Source organism: Cuculus canorus, chromosome 2 (genome assembly GCF_017976375.1).
Source record: "Cuculus canorus isolate bCucCan1 chromosome 2, bCucCan1.pri, whole genome shotgun sequence".
NCBI classification, from domain to species: Eukaryota; Metazoa; Chordata; class Aves; order Cuculiformes; family Cuculidae; genus Cuculus; species Cuculus canorus.
This window is the reverse complement of record NC_071402.1, coordinates 117,714,509-117,727,143: the sequence shown is the minus strand read 5'-3', so window position 1 is coordinate 117,727,143 and position 12,635 is coordinate 117,714,509. Positions and strand designations below refer to the sequence as shown.

The 12,635-nt window shown below is 38.8% G+C and overlaps 2 protein-coding genes across 4 annotated transcripts in view; one reads left to right on the top strand and one right to left on the bottom strand.

The window, feature by feature from the left end:
• The window catches only part of OSBPL10 (oxysterol binding protein like 10), a 116,653-nt gene extending 113,372 nt beyond the window's left edge, over positions 1 to 3,281 (top strand). For both annotated transcript variants that reach the window (XM_054060294.1, XM_054060295.1), the window contains exon 12: positions 168 to 3,281. In XM_054060294.1, the coding sequence (XP_053916269.1) occupies positions 168 to 212 (45 nt within the window). In that variant the 3' untranslated portion in view covers positions 213 to 3,281. The remainder of the gene's footprint in view (positions 1 to 167) is intronic.
• Positions 3,282 to 3,426: 145 nt separating this feature from the next.
• Positions 3,427 to 12,635, bottom strand: part of STT3B (STT3 oligosaccharyltransferase complex catalytic subunit B) — a 53,316-nt gene continuing 44,107 nt past the window's right edge. The window contains exons 13-16 of one of the 2 annotated variants that reach the window (XM_009570381.2): positions 11,395 to 11,568; positions 10,235 to 10,348; positions 8,959 to 9,171; positions 3,427 to 7,032 (exon numbers count right to left, since the gene is read on the bottom strand). In XM_009570381.2, the coding sequence (XP_009568676.2) occupies positions 6,952 to 7,032; positions 8,959 to 9,171; positions 10,235 to 10,348; positions 11,395 to 11,568 (582 nt within the window). In that variant the 3' untranslated portion in view covers positions 3,427 to 6,951. Of the gene's footprint in view, positions 7,033 to 8,500; positions 8,735 to 8,958; positions 9,172 to 10,234; positions 10,349 to 11,394; positions 11,569 to 12,635 lie in introns of those variants that run through there. The other variant, XM_054060293.1, reaches the window with a different exon arrangement.

Genomic DNA, 12,635 nt, shown 5'->3' with positions numbered 1-12,635 from the left:
TAATTATTTCTGTCCTGCCCAGGTTACCTGCAAATTCATTAAGCTGCAGAATTTTCAGGTGACAGGGATGGTTTCTTGTGTTGATTGGCATTTTAGCTTTTATGTGGACATACGCAGATCCAATCTATATAAATCTGGTTTGTAAACTCTCCCCAATTTTCTTGCAGGGTGATGGTTGGCTATACGTGAACCCTCTCTGGAAGACCCATTGATGAGATAGAGCAGTTGCCTCGTAGCTTTACCTTAAAGGCATTAAAATGACACAGTATATAACTTCAAGATGTCACTGAATAGGTCCTGTGATCAGAAGATCCAAACGAGAAGCTGTATACTGTGAATGATGCATCTCAAAATAATCACAAGCTCGAGTTTATTCAGGAGCCATTTTGTGCGTACGGATACACAAACACACGCGCACACGTCCATACAGACACACATGTATACACGCAGTGTGTATGGGTTTGTGTGTGTATTATTTACACTACATGTAAACGAGTTTAAACACTAACAGTGATTTAAAGACCTTTTCCTCTAAGTGTTAGAGCAAAGAGCTCCGGCTGGATTCAGCTGGGGTTCCCCAAGTTGTGTGCTTGCAGGATCAGGCCCTACGCTGGTATTTAAGAAAATACTTTTTTATCAGTACTGGTTAAGGTTTTTCTATTTTTCACTTTGCCAAAAATGTTTTGCACTTCAAATGTGATGTCTCACTTAACGGCAGTCGTTCTGTCTCAACAGTCATTGAGTAACTGATTTTCACGTAAGAATGATAAAGCGTAAGATGATAAATCGCTCACTGGGATGCTTATTTAAGAGCACGTTTCCTGTCACTTACCCGTGTCAGTTTTTTCCCACTGGATAAGAAGTAGCAATACCTTCTCCAGAATGTTGCTCACACTGACCTGTTGTGTCCTTGCTTTTTTGTTTGTTCACACTTCCAACTGTTGAATGGATCTGTGGTCACCAGTGAGGCAGCTGCTCTGGAAATCTTGGTCTTGCTGTGTAATGTTCTCTGTCATGCCAATGCTTTTGGGTTGTGTGTTCTGCTAAATCCCTTCTGGCAGATGGAGCTGTGGTGTTCCAGCTCACTCTTGCCTCCGCTTTCCACCCCCAGTAAGAGGCACAGTGCACCGCAGGGCTGTGCCTCAGGCATCCATGGCCTTGCCTCTTAAGTTAAACCACCGCTGGTGCATTCATGCTCGAATACTGGGCTGTGCGGTGACACGGGTGAAGCTGGGTAGGAGTCGTGTCCTGCTGTGCTGGGAATGAGCCTTCCCCACCAGTGCAGGTTTGGTGCCCTGCTGTGGGAAATCAGACAGCTCATCTGGTCAGAGCCCTTAATTCCATATGCAGGCTCCCAGCAGACCTGAATTTTGATTTCTTTTGCATTTGATCCAGTTGATTGCTTCTGGATGAAATATTTGGATGATTAGAGATGACCTAACCGGCCTTCTCAGATGAATCATGTTTGGATGTAAAAGTAACAATTGAGTAACCCATCACATTGCAACAACAAAACCTTTTTAGTGAAACAAATGAAATAGGATATAATTTGTTTTGTAAAGATATTAAAAAAAATAAGGAAACGATCCCATAGCTTGATCTTGCTTTGAAGGGTAACCACTGTGACACGAAGTGAGGGGATCCTAAAGTGCATTAAAGCTTCGTTGCTCTTTAGTTCGTGTTTGTTGAAAGTGAAGATGTGTTTGAGAGAAGTGGCGACAAAAGGCAAAGGTACAATGTGTGCTGACTTCGCTCAGCATTTCTTTTTACAGTGCCCTGTCAAGAAACCACTACGTTTCGAACATGCGGTAGCGCGGCTGCCTGCCTTTCTGTAGTACTGATTCATTTGGTGCCTTTCGCCGGCTTTCTTACTGCTTGTGCTTTAGGGAAGTTACACAAACTTGGTTAGGTTGAAGTGCTGCTTCTCTCTGTTCTAGTGCGTCCTGATTATTTTTTAGGGGAGATGTTAAAATCTCTTGAGCAACTTGGAAGGCTGAACAGAGGTGTGCACGCAAGGGACCATGCCACTAGTTGTTCATTTGGGCATATTTAATAGATATTTACATTTGAACTTCAGATCCCTATTTAACGAAGATGTGGCTCCTTTTTCCTCCCAGATGCCATTTTGGCTGCTTGTATGTACTTTTTTTGCACATTAGAAAGGATTAACATGCTGAATTATTTTAAATCCTATTTTTTAAAGAAAAAAATGTGGACTGTATGAGCTTGATTTTGTAACTGACACTTTTTTTTTAAAGGAAAAAAATCTTATTTTTAGAATAGTTGATGTTTTTCTGTAACAAAACCAAAATGACACTGAACTACTGTGAAGTGTCATCAAGGAAACTTGTAATTTATCACCTGCAAGAATTAACTTTGTAATGGATCCACTCTTGTCCTAGAGGTTAGTCTGATCAGTAATCAGTATCCACACAGTTTGTAACAGCATTGCAAAGAACAATTGAAAATGCAGAATTAAACACATCAAACGTCCTCCCAGAACTCCTGATTTTCACACACCAAAGAACAAGCCACACGCTCACTGAAAACAGCCATTGGAAACCTCTGTCTGTCAGGCACGCAGGCCTGTGCTCCTGAAAGAGCGGACCTCTTTCGGCTCTGCTGGCTTGACCGTCGAGGCTACAAAGGTGCTGTAGCCGTTCTTTTAAATTTGAATATTTTATGCTTGTAATTTATTGACGATTTATTTTTTTTTTCCTGTCTGCATGGTTGGTTGTTTCTGCATGCCGAGAACATTCCACTTGTGCTCTGGTAAATGTTTTGTTTCTATGCTGTGAAGGCTCCCCTGATGCCGTTAACTGCTGTTCCCTTCCCAAAGTACCTTGGGAGAGGCAAACACAAAACCAGTCCTTTCTGAAGAGCCCAGCAGTGAGAGATTCCAGAACAAGATTCACAAGTGTCATCTTATTTTTCTGATAGTTATGTGTTCGATATATTTTACAGGACTGATAAGTAAATATTCATAAGCCTTATTCTGTAGGTTGCTCCAATAGCTGTCTTAGACTTGCAAGTGAATCTTTTCAAGTAGCCAATGTACACTGAATTGTAATGTAAAAACCTCTGTGTACTTCACTTTTTTTTTTTGTGCACACCTGTAGGAAGCCTATGCAACCTTTTTCTTTCTTAAATTACGTTCAGAAAGAAAATTTATACCTTTATCATTTAAAAGACGCTCTGGCAGTCTCTTTGGATTTGTCTTCCTTTCATAATTTGTGAATTTAAAACGACAATGCTCATGAATAAAAGATTTGTTTCATTTAGTAGTGGGATGCCCTTTCTCTTTCCACCGAAGCACGAGTTAACTGTCATCACTCACTCAGCTGTCCAGGAGCGCTGTGCGACACTCAGGGCGCCTGTGAGCTGCTCGCACTGTTCTGATAGAAGCGACACCTCAGCTGGATCCTGGTTTGTTGTGGGTGTTGCTCTGCCCAGTTAGTGCTGCCAGACACTCAATAGGTAAGTTTTTGTTTAAACTGGACAGCACGACATGTAAAAAACGGGGCTGGGAAGCATCACAGCCTTAGCAAAGAGTGGTGAATATAAGCCCTCTTCTGATAAATAGAAAGGAAATAGGTTAAGGCGTTGCCTTGTTTCTGAAAATCATATTTCATTTAATCTTTTGACAATTTTTTAGCTAGATACCTCTTAAAATACAAATCTAATTTTTATTCTAGCATTGGACACTTACATGGGGAGGAAAAATGTGCTTAGAGGCTTTGTGGATCCTGAGCAACGTTTTTAAGTATTAGATAATGCAGTTCTAGCTTGTTTTGAACATTGATCCACAGCGTTGGAAACTATTGTGCAAGAACACTTTGTTTTTATGCAGAACAGAAAACAACACTGTCTGTAAATGGGACAGGAAGCACTACCCAGTCATGTTCTTTGCATTGCTTCAAGGCCATGTCTTGGAGCAGTTCATACACGTGGTTTAAAGACATTATTGACAGTTTTAGTCACAGCTGAATAGGATTTCAATTTTTACTCACAGTGGGACTGATGTACAGAGGGCTGAGTCAAAGCAGTTCATAAATGGTTTCTTCAAGAGTAAGTCTATTAAGGTACTTAACTAACAACTTTTCTCCCCCTCCATTGTGGAATTTCTTCCACAAGTCAAAATATTTTTTCTGGGATTACCAATAGCACCGTCCGCCCTCGCTGCATTCAGCAGCGATCATTAAGCAATACAAAACTTCAGCAGTACCAGCTTCTAGACACTTGCAGTTTTAGTTCCTTAGCAAATGAAGACCAAAGCTTAGTTGGAACTTTTTTTTCACCTCTAGGTTTTACTGGTTTGTGGCTATTATGCTTCAAAATCTACAGCCCTAGCAGTACAGCAGGATGGCTGTAGCTAAGGAAATACACTAGTATGGAAGGTACGTTTGGTAACAATGCAGGAGTTTAGTATTTTCTTTGCAGACAGAAGTGTGTGTCAGTTCTCACAGAGAAAAGGCAGAAGTCAGTTTAACTCCAGGATGCAAGTGGAGAGCCAGGGAACCTATGCTGTGCCTGTGGAACCAAGGAAGGTGACACAGCGCCTGCCAGTTCTTCTTTGTAACTTTGTTCTTTCTAAGTGGCTTCCTTGATGACTTCAACTTTTCGTTTAAGTGCAGAAGATCAGCAGAAGCTCTGAAGTCAAATTAGAGAAGGCTCAGGTATGTGGTAGGCACCTTCAGGCCCAGGCTGGCTAAGATGCCATAGTTAGCTTACTTTTCTTACAGGCACTGTTTTTAAAGCTGTAAAAGGATTCACTTATTTCTGCTCTGTTGAAGAGAACACTGTCAGCCAAGATGGAAAACATCTGTAAAGATACCTAAAGACAAGGGACAACCTTTTATTTTCTTTATTAAAAGTAGGTTGGACTTACTGCCAAACCACAGACTGACCAGCAGCATCTGTTTTGTTGACTTTCAGATGTTCTTCTAAATGTTAGATTGCTTGTTTCTTATAATGGTGATGGGGCAGGATGCAGATTTGCTTGAAAGAAGCAAAAGAATAAAAATTATGCATCAAATAGACACAAGCGGAAGGGGTGATTAAGCAAGGTAACAGCTTGAGCTTCTCCAGATGCTTGAAGGATTCACTGCAACATTATGTGTTTGGGAAAGGCGGCTGCTGTTCTCTCTAAAATATTACAGCCATCTTGAATTTCATCTCAGTAGAGGTTCTACATCTGGCTTAGTAAATTTAAGCTAGAAGAATGTTAAGTAGCTGCTGTGGCTTCATTACAGCAGCTTCCCGAGTTCAGCAGATTTGCATTATGGCAGTTGGAATCACTTAATTTAGGACCATAAGCAACACGCTATCGAGTTAATCACAACAAAAGTGATGCAACACCCTTAACACAAAACTTGAATTAACTTTTATTTTCCCCTACAGTCAACAACTGGTCTGCAGTGAGCTTTAAAGCAACAAAATAAAATGAAATCTCCAAACGACAGGGGGGCCAGAAATCCAGATTTAATAACCTTTGTGAAAATGTTGCAGCTGTGGTATTGGTCTGTATAAACCATCAGAGTCAAAAATGAGTTCATAAATCAAAAAAAAAAATATTCTACACCTTGGGAAAGAAGGCAGCAGTAACATTTTCACAGAACACTGTAAATTTACATTTTCTTCATGAAAGGTACATACTATTCTGCATTTTACATCAAATGATTGATGCAAGTTCTGTTTCTATAAAAAGTTACAACTGGGGCAGGAAAACAAACTGAAAACCCCTTTCATTTGAATTAAAGAAAATTGTCAAGTCTATAAAGGTTTCCTATATCTGGAAAGTGAACGTGTTCAGTCTCCATTTATATTTTAGTGCATTTAGTCTGAGTTTTCACCACTTTCTTTTTTTTTTAAAAAAAAACCCCAACAGTATAAAAGACAGACAAAGCAAACAGCACTAGAGCAGGTATTTCTTCAATTCATTTAAGCACTCTAAATAAAAATGCAGAGAAACGGGTTTCCAGAAAAACTTTCACCCTCACAAGAGAAGGCAGTGAGGGAGGGAAGAGGTTTGCAAAACCTCTGCCTCTGGCAGCCACAGAAAAGGGGGTTTGTATACCTGTCAACCTTTTTCTTTCCCCATTGAACAGGCTACACTTGTTACCAATGTAAACATTAACCTAGAACAGTTTTATTTCTGTTATAAAGCACCAGTAGCTCCCTGGTGCCGAGCTGTGTCACTATAGCATTCATTACTGTCGTTTCAGATTTTTCAGGACGATACAAATTTAGCCCTTATATCTACAATGTGCAAGATTTGCCTTGTCTACCTTATGAAATGACAGTGTAAGGCAGCAATACTGCAATCCAGGTTGAACAAAAGCAGCTCATCCAATCTAGCATCCAATTAATTTGTCCTGTCATCTCGTGTGAAAACTGCAGCTTTGCTTCTTACACTCCGCATCAAAACCAGCCTGCAGCAAGAGTAAAACGACATGGAAAGAAACCGTTGAAAAATAATCATGGGAGTAACTTCTTTTGAAAGTTTAATTTCAGAGAGCTCTGCTTCCTCTTAAATGTTGAAAACAAGTCATTTTTAGATGTCGCCATTCCAGTTTACATACTGCTGCTATTCAGCCAAACAGTGTTTTCCAAAAAAGATTGACAAGTATGCATGTGCCAAGGACCAAATTACAGGGTTCTTTGGTGCAGTCAGTCCAAATTCTCAACAGATTTGAAGGATAATATGTACCAATAAAAAAAATGCTGCTAGACTTGGATAGCAGCTCTGTCTTGCTTCACATTACAAATCTAAAACAGCTGTTCTCAATAAGCCAATATTTTTAATCAGACATTGCCTGAAAATTTTGTACAATAATCTGGACCAATGATGGTTCTGTACCCTCATGTTGCTGTGAAACATGACTTGAGCTAAAGGCAAAGACTGGTTATCTCAAGGACAACTGCTTCGTATTAGCAATCAGAGCAGTGTATTTAAACTGTCTTCCTGTTGGGTCTCTTGCCTTTCTTTAAAATTAGTTTATTCTTAATGTAGCCACGCTTCCTTTTGGAGGTCTAAAAAGAAAAACAGAATAAAATGTGTTAGTTAACAATTTAGTTTTGACCACAGTTTAATGATGTGCATTTCAATGCCTGATCTTTAGATTGCTTTTAAAGAGCTTAAATGGTGAACCCTCAACTAGATATTATCCAGTGACTATTTATAACGTTGGGATTATTAATTCATGCCCAACGTTCGCTTTTGCACAAGATCTACTTCTGTGAACCCCAGTCACTAGAGCTGTAGAACTGTTTTCAAAGCTTGTGCTGAGGCAGAATTAATAATTAACCAATGTGATAAAGCTCTAATATGCCCAGAGAGCAGACGTGGTATAGGGTGTTAAGTTTTGTTTGGAAATATCTTCTTGCATCTTTTGCGTTATTTGATTCTCTCTGATGTTAGCAAGATGACAGACAGCAGTATTTACTCAAAATAGCATTTAAAAAAAAAAAAAAAGAATAATCCCATTTTAGTCTGTAATCGTCTGCCACTGGTCTGTAGGCTCGTTGGCGCTTTCTGCTCACCTTTTTCAGAGTGTTCAGATTATTTTGTTTTAAGGTAGTAATGGGGGGAAGCATTACTATTAGCCTTAGGTAATATTAAACCTCAACGTTGTATAAATACAGTCAGCTCCTGGCAGGTAGAAATGTGTATTCAACACGCCTGACAGGAGGTAAGACATTTGCTGCACAGGCTCTATTACACCAATTAAACAGAAGTTTTCTCTTTTTTTAACAACATCAACAATGATAATATTATAAAGTGAGATAGATACAAAGTAATATGTAACGCTCAGTCATGTTGTTGCATCTCTGAGCTTGAGCTATGTCATACCTACCATGGAAGTGACAGGAGAGGGACTTAATTTCCAGTGAGAAAGCAACAGCTTCCTGTGGCTACTAAGGAGCCCTCAGAATGCATTTTAGAAATTCTAGTTTAGCCATTGCCCTCATGCTCTTTGCTGGTTCTCCGATTTCTTAATGGGAAGGAGAGCCTGTTAGTACTGCAGGAATTGGCAGTGGATCAGAATTTACATGAACTTTCATCCTGACACATCCACAGCTTAAGTGAGGTCAATGTATCTCTCATTAATAAATACAGCCTTGCTTGTCACTTAAGATCAAGAGTTACACTGAAGTGTACGACAGGCGCTGAAAAACTTATAATTTCAAGACAAGTCTAGCTTCAGGGGCAACTCCCAAATTATTTTATGAACTTGTATCTAATCACAGAAATAAGCATCTTTACTCTCTAGCATTCTTTACTGGTATTTCCATGTCGCTTCTGACAGGACTCTCAAATTCCTTTTGCAATGTATATTTGAATATATAAAAAACAGGTGTTGTGAAGGACAGGGCTGCTAAGATTCTCCCCAACTCCCCTGGTAACACATCTTTTTTAACAGGCTGAGGGAGCACACCACAGCCAGCACTTTTAAAACCATGAAGATGATTTCAAAGAGTAAGCAGACAGACACTAAAGTTCCGTCAACAAGAGTTTCATATTTAATTTATTTCATACAAAATCGCCATTTTTAAACTTCTAGGCATCACTACTTTCAAACAAAGTCAGAAAGCAACTTCCACATTATTTACTTAGTGAGCCATAGTTACTGAAACATGAATTGATGTACTTCAGAGATTATGCTTCCAGTTACATGAAGACTGAAGAGCTGTAACAGCCAGTGACACACTCTATTTCCAGTTAGCATTCTGCCTAAAAAAAAAAAATCTAGCCTTGTGTCTTCACATGCTTTTAAGTTAAGCAGACGGTAAATTAACAATTATTACCAGCAGGCAGGTCTGATATTGGACACTAACATGAACAGTATCCATAACATTCTGGCTAGTGGAAATACATAATTCACCAGCTAGGTAATTCACTGTTAAAAATAAACTGCCATCTCCTACCCCCTTTCAGTTACTTCACTGGGAACCCACCTTCTTTGACAAATACTTCTGTTTCGGTACAATGTTGGTTACTCTAGGTTTATGATCCAATGTCTCTCTGTTGTCTAGTTGTTTCACCTTGTATATTCTAACAAGCCAGTGCTCTGAGGTAAAGGCTTCCTCCAGATGTTTGAATTTAATGTCTTTGTTGCCTATCTCAGCATTGCGTGTACGATCAAATCCTGGGGGTGTCCGAAAATCCAGCTATAAAAATTAAAGTTGCATATTAGTTCAAGACAAACCCCAAAACATCAGTCACTGCAATCTGCAATATTTCATACCACAAGGCAGTGCTTTCAACTAGTCTTGTCAAAGGACACCACTTCTCTCGCAAAGGTTGTTACTACACTCTAAAAAAACCTCTTAGTTCCTTTTTACAATTGAGACAAATTCATTCTTATGCCTAAAAGGTGTTGCAGGAGACAGCACTTTGTGTCTCATCAGAAATATTATGTCTGCATTCAGAGCTGAAACTATTAAGTGAAAGTCTGAGGTGTAGCAGCCTGTGGTGGCTTTTTACCTTAGCTGCTCAATTGTACTCTCTAGAACTTCTATAGGGCAGAAATCAGCACTTTCATGGTTCACCATACAAATCCGAAATCCTTCATGTCTACGTTTATTAGTTAAGTTTCCTCTCCCATATCACAAGTAAGATCCACTGGCCTCCATTTTAGCTGAATAAAGGATTCTTGTGCTGACACATCAGAATGAAGGGCACTTGGGTAGGGGCACAGGGAAGAACAGGAAAGAAAAAAGCAAACAAGGCAGACTTAGCTGCATATGTATGCTTGATGGTCCCAAAGGGGAGTGACAGTTCTCTCTCAGAATTATGCCCTTATTATACAAGTGCCATGTTGTTTAATACACTGATGTGACTTGGACAGAAATCAGGTCGCTTCTGACAGATATTAAATAGTCAATTAACAGTTCCTCTTCTGTGTTGCTATTAGAAAAAACAAATCTAAAGCTCTGCACAGCATAAAAGTTAATGCTTCAGCAAGTGCTCTGCATAATGGAGTTAAGATGCTTGTCTAGGGCAACGCGAAGGACAACAAAAAGCTAAAGTAGAAGTGTAGATTAGCAGCAGAAATGCTTTTTTTCTAAAGGTTACATACTGTAGCCCATGCCTAGATGTGTTTTAATTTGTAAAGCTGACACTTACCTCTGACTCTGCTACTACAAGCAATGCTCAATCTAGAAAATGGAAAATATATCAAAACAACATTTGCTTTCTTAATTAAGATTCAGTAGAAATTGTAATACTAACCTGCATCTCTCCAAATCTGTAATAGGACATTTTATACATAAGGCAGTTCAGTAAAGTTGGAGAACCTGCCTTATCTACCCGGAATTCTCCCTGAGGGGTAAAGTAATCACTTTCCTTTAAAAATAAAAGAGATACAAGGAATCAGTATAAGCTAAATCTCTATTTACAGTCATTTCTCACTCCCCTCTCCACAAAAAATCCCACACACTTCATAAAGAATCTACACTGACTTTTACACTTTAAAAGCTGATTTAAGCTAGTCTTAAAAACCAGAAAATGATGATGCTTATTAAAGGTTACAAACTACCTGCTTGTAACCTAGACCCCAATGGACCAATCTTTGTAAATCCATATTATTGTGCTGGTACAAGTTCTGTCACTTCACAGTAAGCAGCTACTGGAAAACTGATCTCAAAATATAAAAGTTAGTTTGGCCTCTATCAAAATAATAATTCAGAAAGGTGAAAAGCACTGTATTGTTAATATACAAGGTCTGCGATGTTATGATATACTTCATATGTGCAGTGTTTAAACAAAAGGTTTCTGCCATTTTCATCTCTGGTACAAGATAAAACTATGCACATGGGCTACTCCCTTAAGCCTGTGCTCAATATCTTGAAGTATTTTTAGGCTTAAGCAAATATTTCTACAGACTTCTGCAATCTCTGAGATGTTTGAATAACTTAAACTCTATGTAAGTAAATATTAACACTTCAACTTGTCTACTATTACAGTTTGAAGAAATTTGTAATGCCAACTATTAGAACAGTCTGAACATTCCTGCTTTTTTAAAGTATGATGGTGCACAGTGAGACACACATGCGAGAATTACAAAAGATATCCTGTACTTTTAGTATCATGCAAAAAAAAAAAAAGTGAAAAGCTTTTGAGGTTACTGACCTTTCAAAACCATAAATATTGAAAGAAACTGGGCTACGGGCCTCTGCACTCCTACTGTTCTAGGAAAACAACCCATAACATATTTTTCAAATAAAATTGCAATAAGTAGTAGATACTTCCCTCCACTGTAATAAGCACTACCAGAAAAGCAACAAAAATAAAGGTTTTAAATAAAAAAACCAAAAAAGCAGAGATGAACATACAGAGATACAGTATTCAGCCAAGAATGCTTCAGTTTTCCTGTGTACCTTTCCACTTACCCGAATATCTTTGGGATGTTCCCCCTCTGCTATTCTCACCATCCATAAGAACTTATTAATGTCATCACCAGAATAGCCAATCACTCCGCCAAAAATAATCAAAACATAATCCACATCCAGACTTCTCATGATCTCATACGCTGCTGACTCATTTGATGACATTGCCTTTCCCACCTGTATCGTAAGAAAAATATCTTAAATACCTGCATAGCTGCCTATCAAACAGATAGATCAGTATCTTGTCAGACCAAAGTCCAAACTACATACTTGCCAAGTGAGGCCCACATTTTCATTCTAGTTAAAGAAAACCCATTGTGCCTCTTCAGAAACTCAGAAGTCCAACCTAAACTGAACCATTTTCTCCTCTGTAAGACGTACTCTGCCTGTTGAAATTAGTGTTCTGAGTATAAAATGGAGAAATAAAGGCTTTCCTTTTGTGGCACGTACAGATATTTTCAAGTTGTGGCTGCACTGCCAAAAACTTAGTCTTGCAGAAAATACCGAATTCCAAATTATTTTCAAAGCTTTAGACATGGCCCAAAGTGAAGAAATTATTTGAAACATTAGTAATTTCTTGTGGTTCCTTGAGCTCTGTCTTTCACTAATGAAGCAGCCACGCTGCATTGTACTCAGCAGCATACAGACACCCTCGGCATTGAATTTAAATTCATTTTATGCAGAGAAAACATCAGAATAGGGACATCCTGAGTTAAAAGCATAACATAGTTTTGGACTTGAAAAACTTTTTAAAGTTGTATCCATAACCTCTTCCATACCAGTCACTTACCACACTTACAGAATTGACTTAAGTCAGTTCAGTTCAGTATTTTTGTTTGCTGTTGAAGCTCTTGCACTTAAAAGCATAACAATGTATTGGTGTAGTAAAAGGGAGTAACTACAACATAAATAATACTGCATCCAAACTGAAAACATTAAGAACCTAATTAGAAAACACTAAGCTTAGGCTGCAATCTGTCAAAAAGACAGAACCTCAGCTTCTTGGCCAGTACCCTAATCAATGTGAAGTTATTTGGCAGATTTCTATTTCTGCATGGGAGGAAGTCATCCGGCACATGTCTCTGGGGCATGCTGCCTCATTTGGCACACAAATTCAGGTATTTGCTACAACACACTTGTGTTGAGTCCCCCTTTATGAAGTATTCATTCCAAAATAGAACCTGACAGTGCCAGCAGTCATACTAGAGAGAATTCTTTATTAAAACCCATTGTTGCTAATTGCT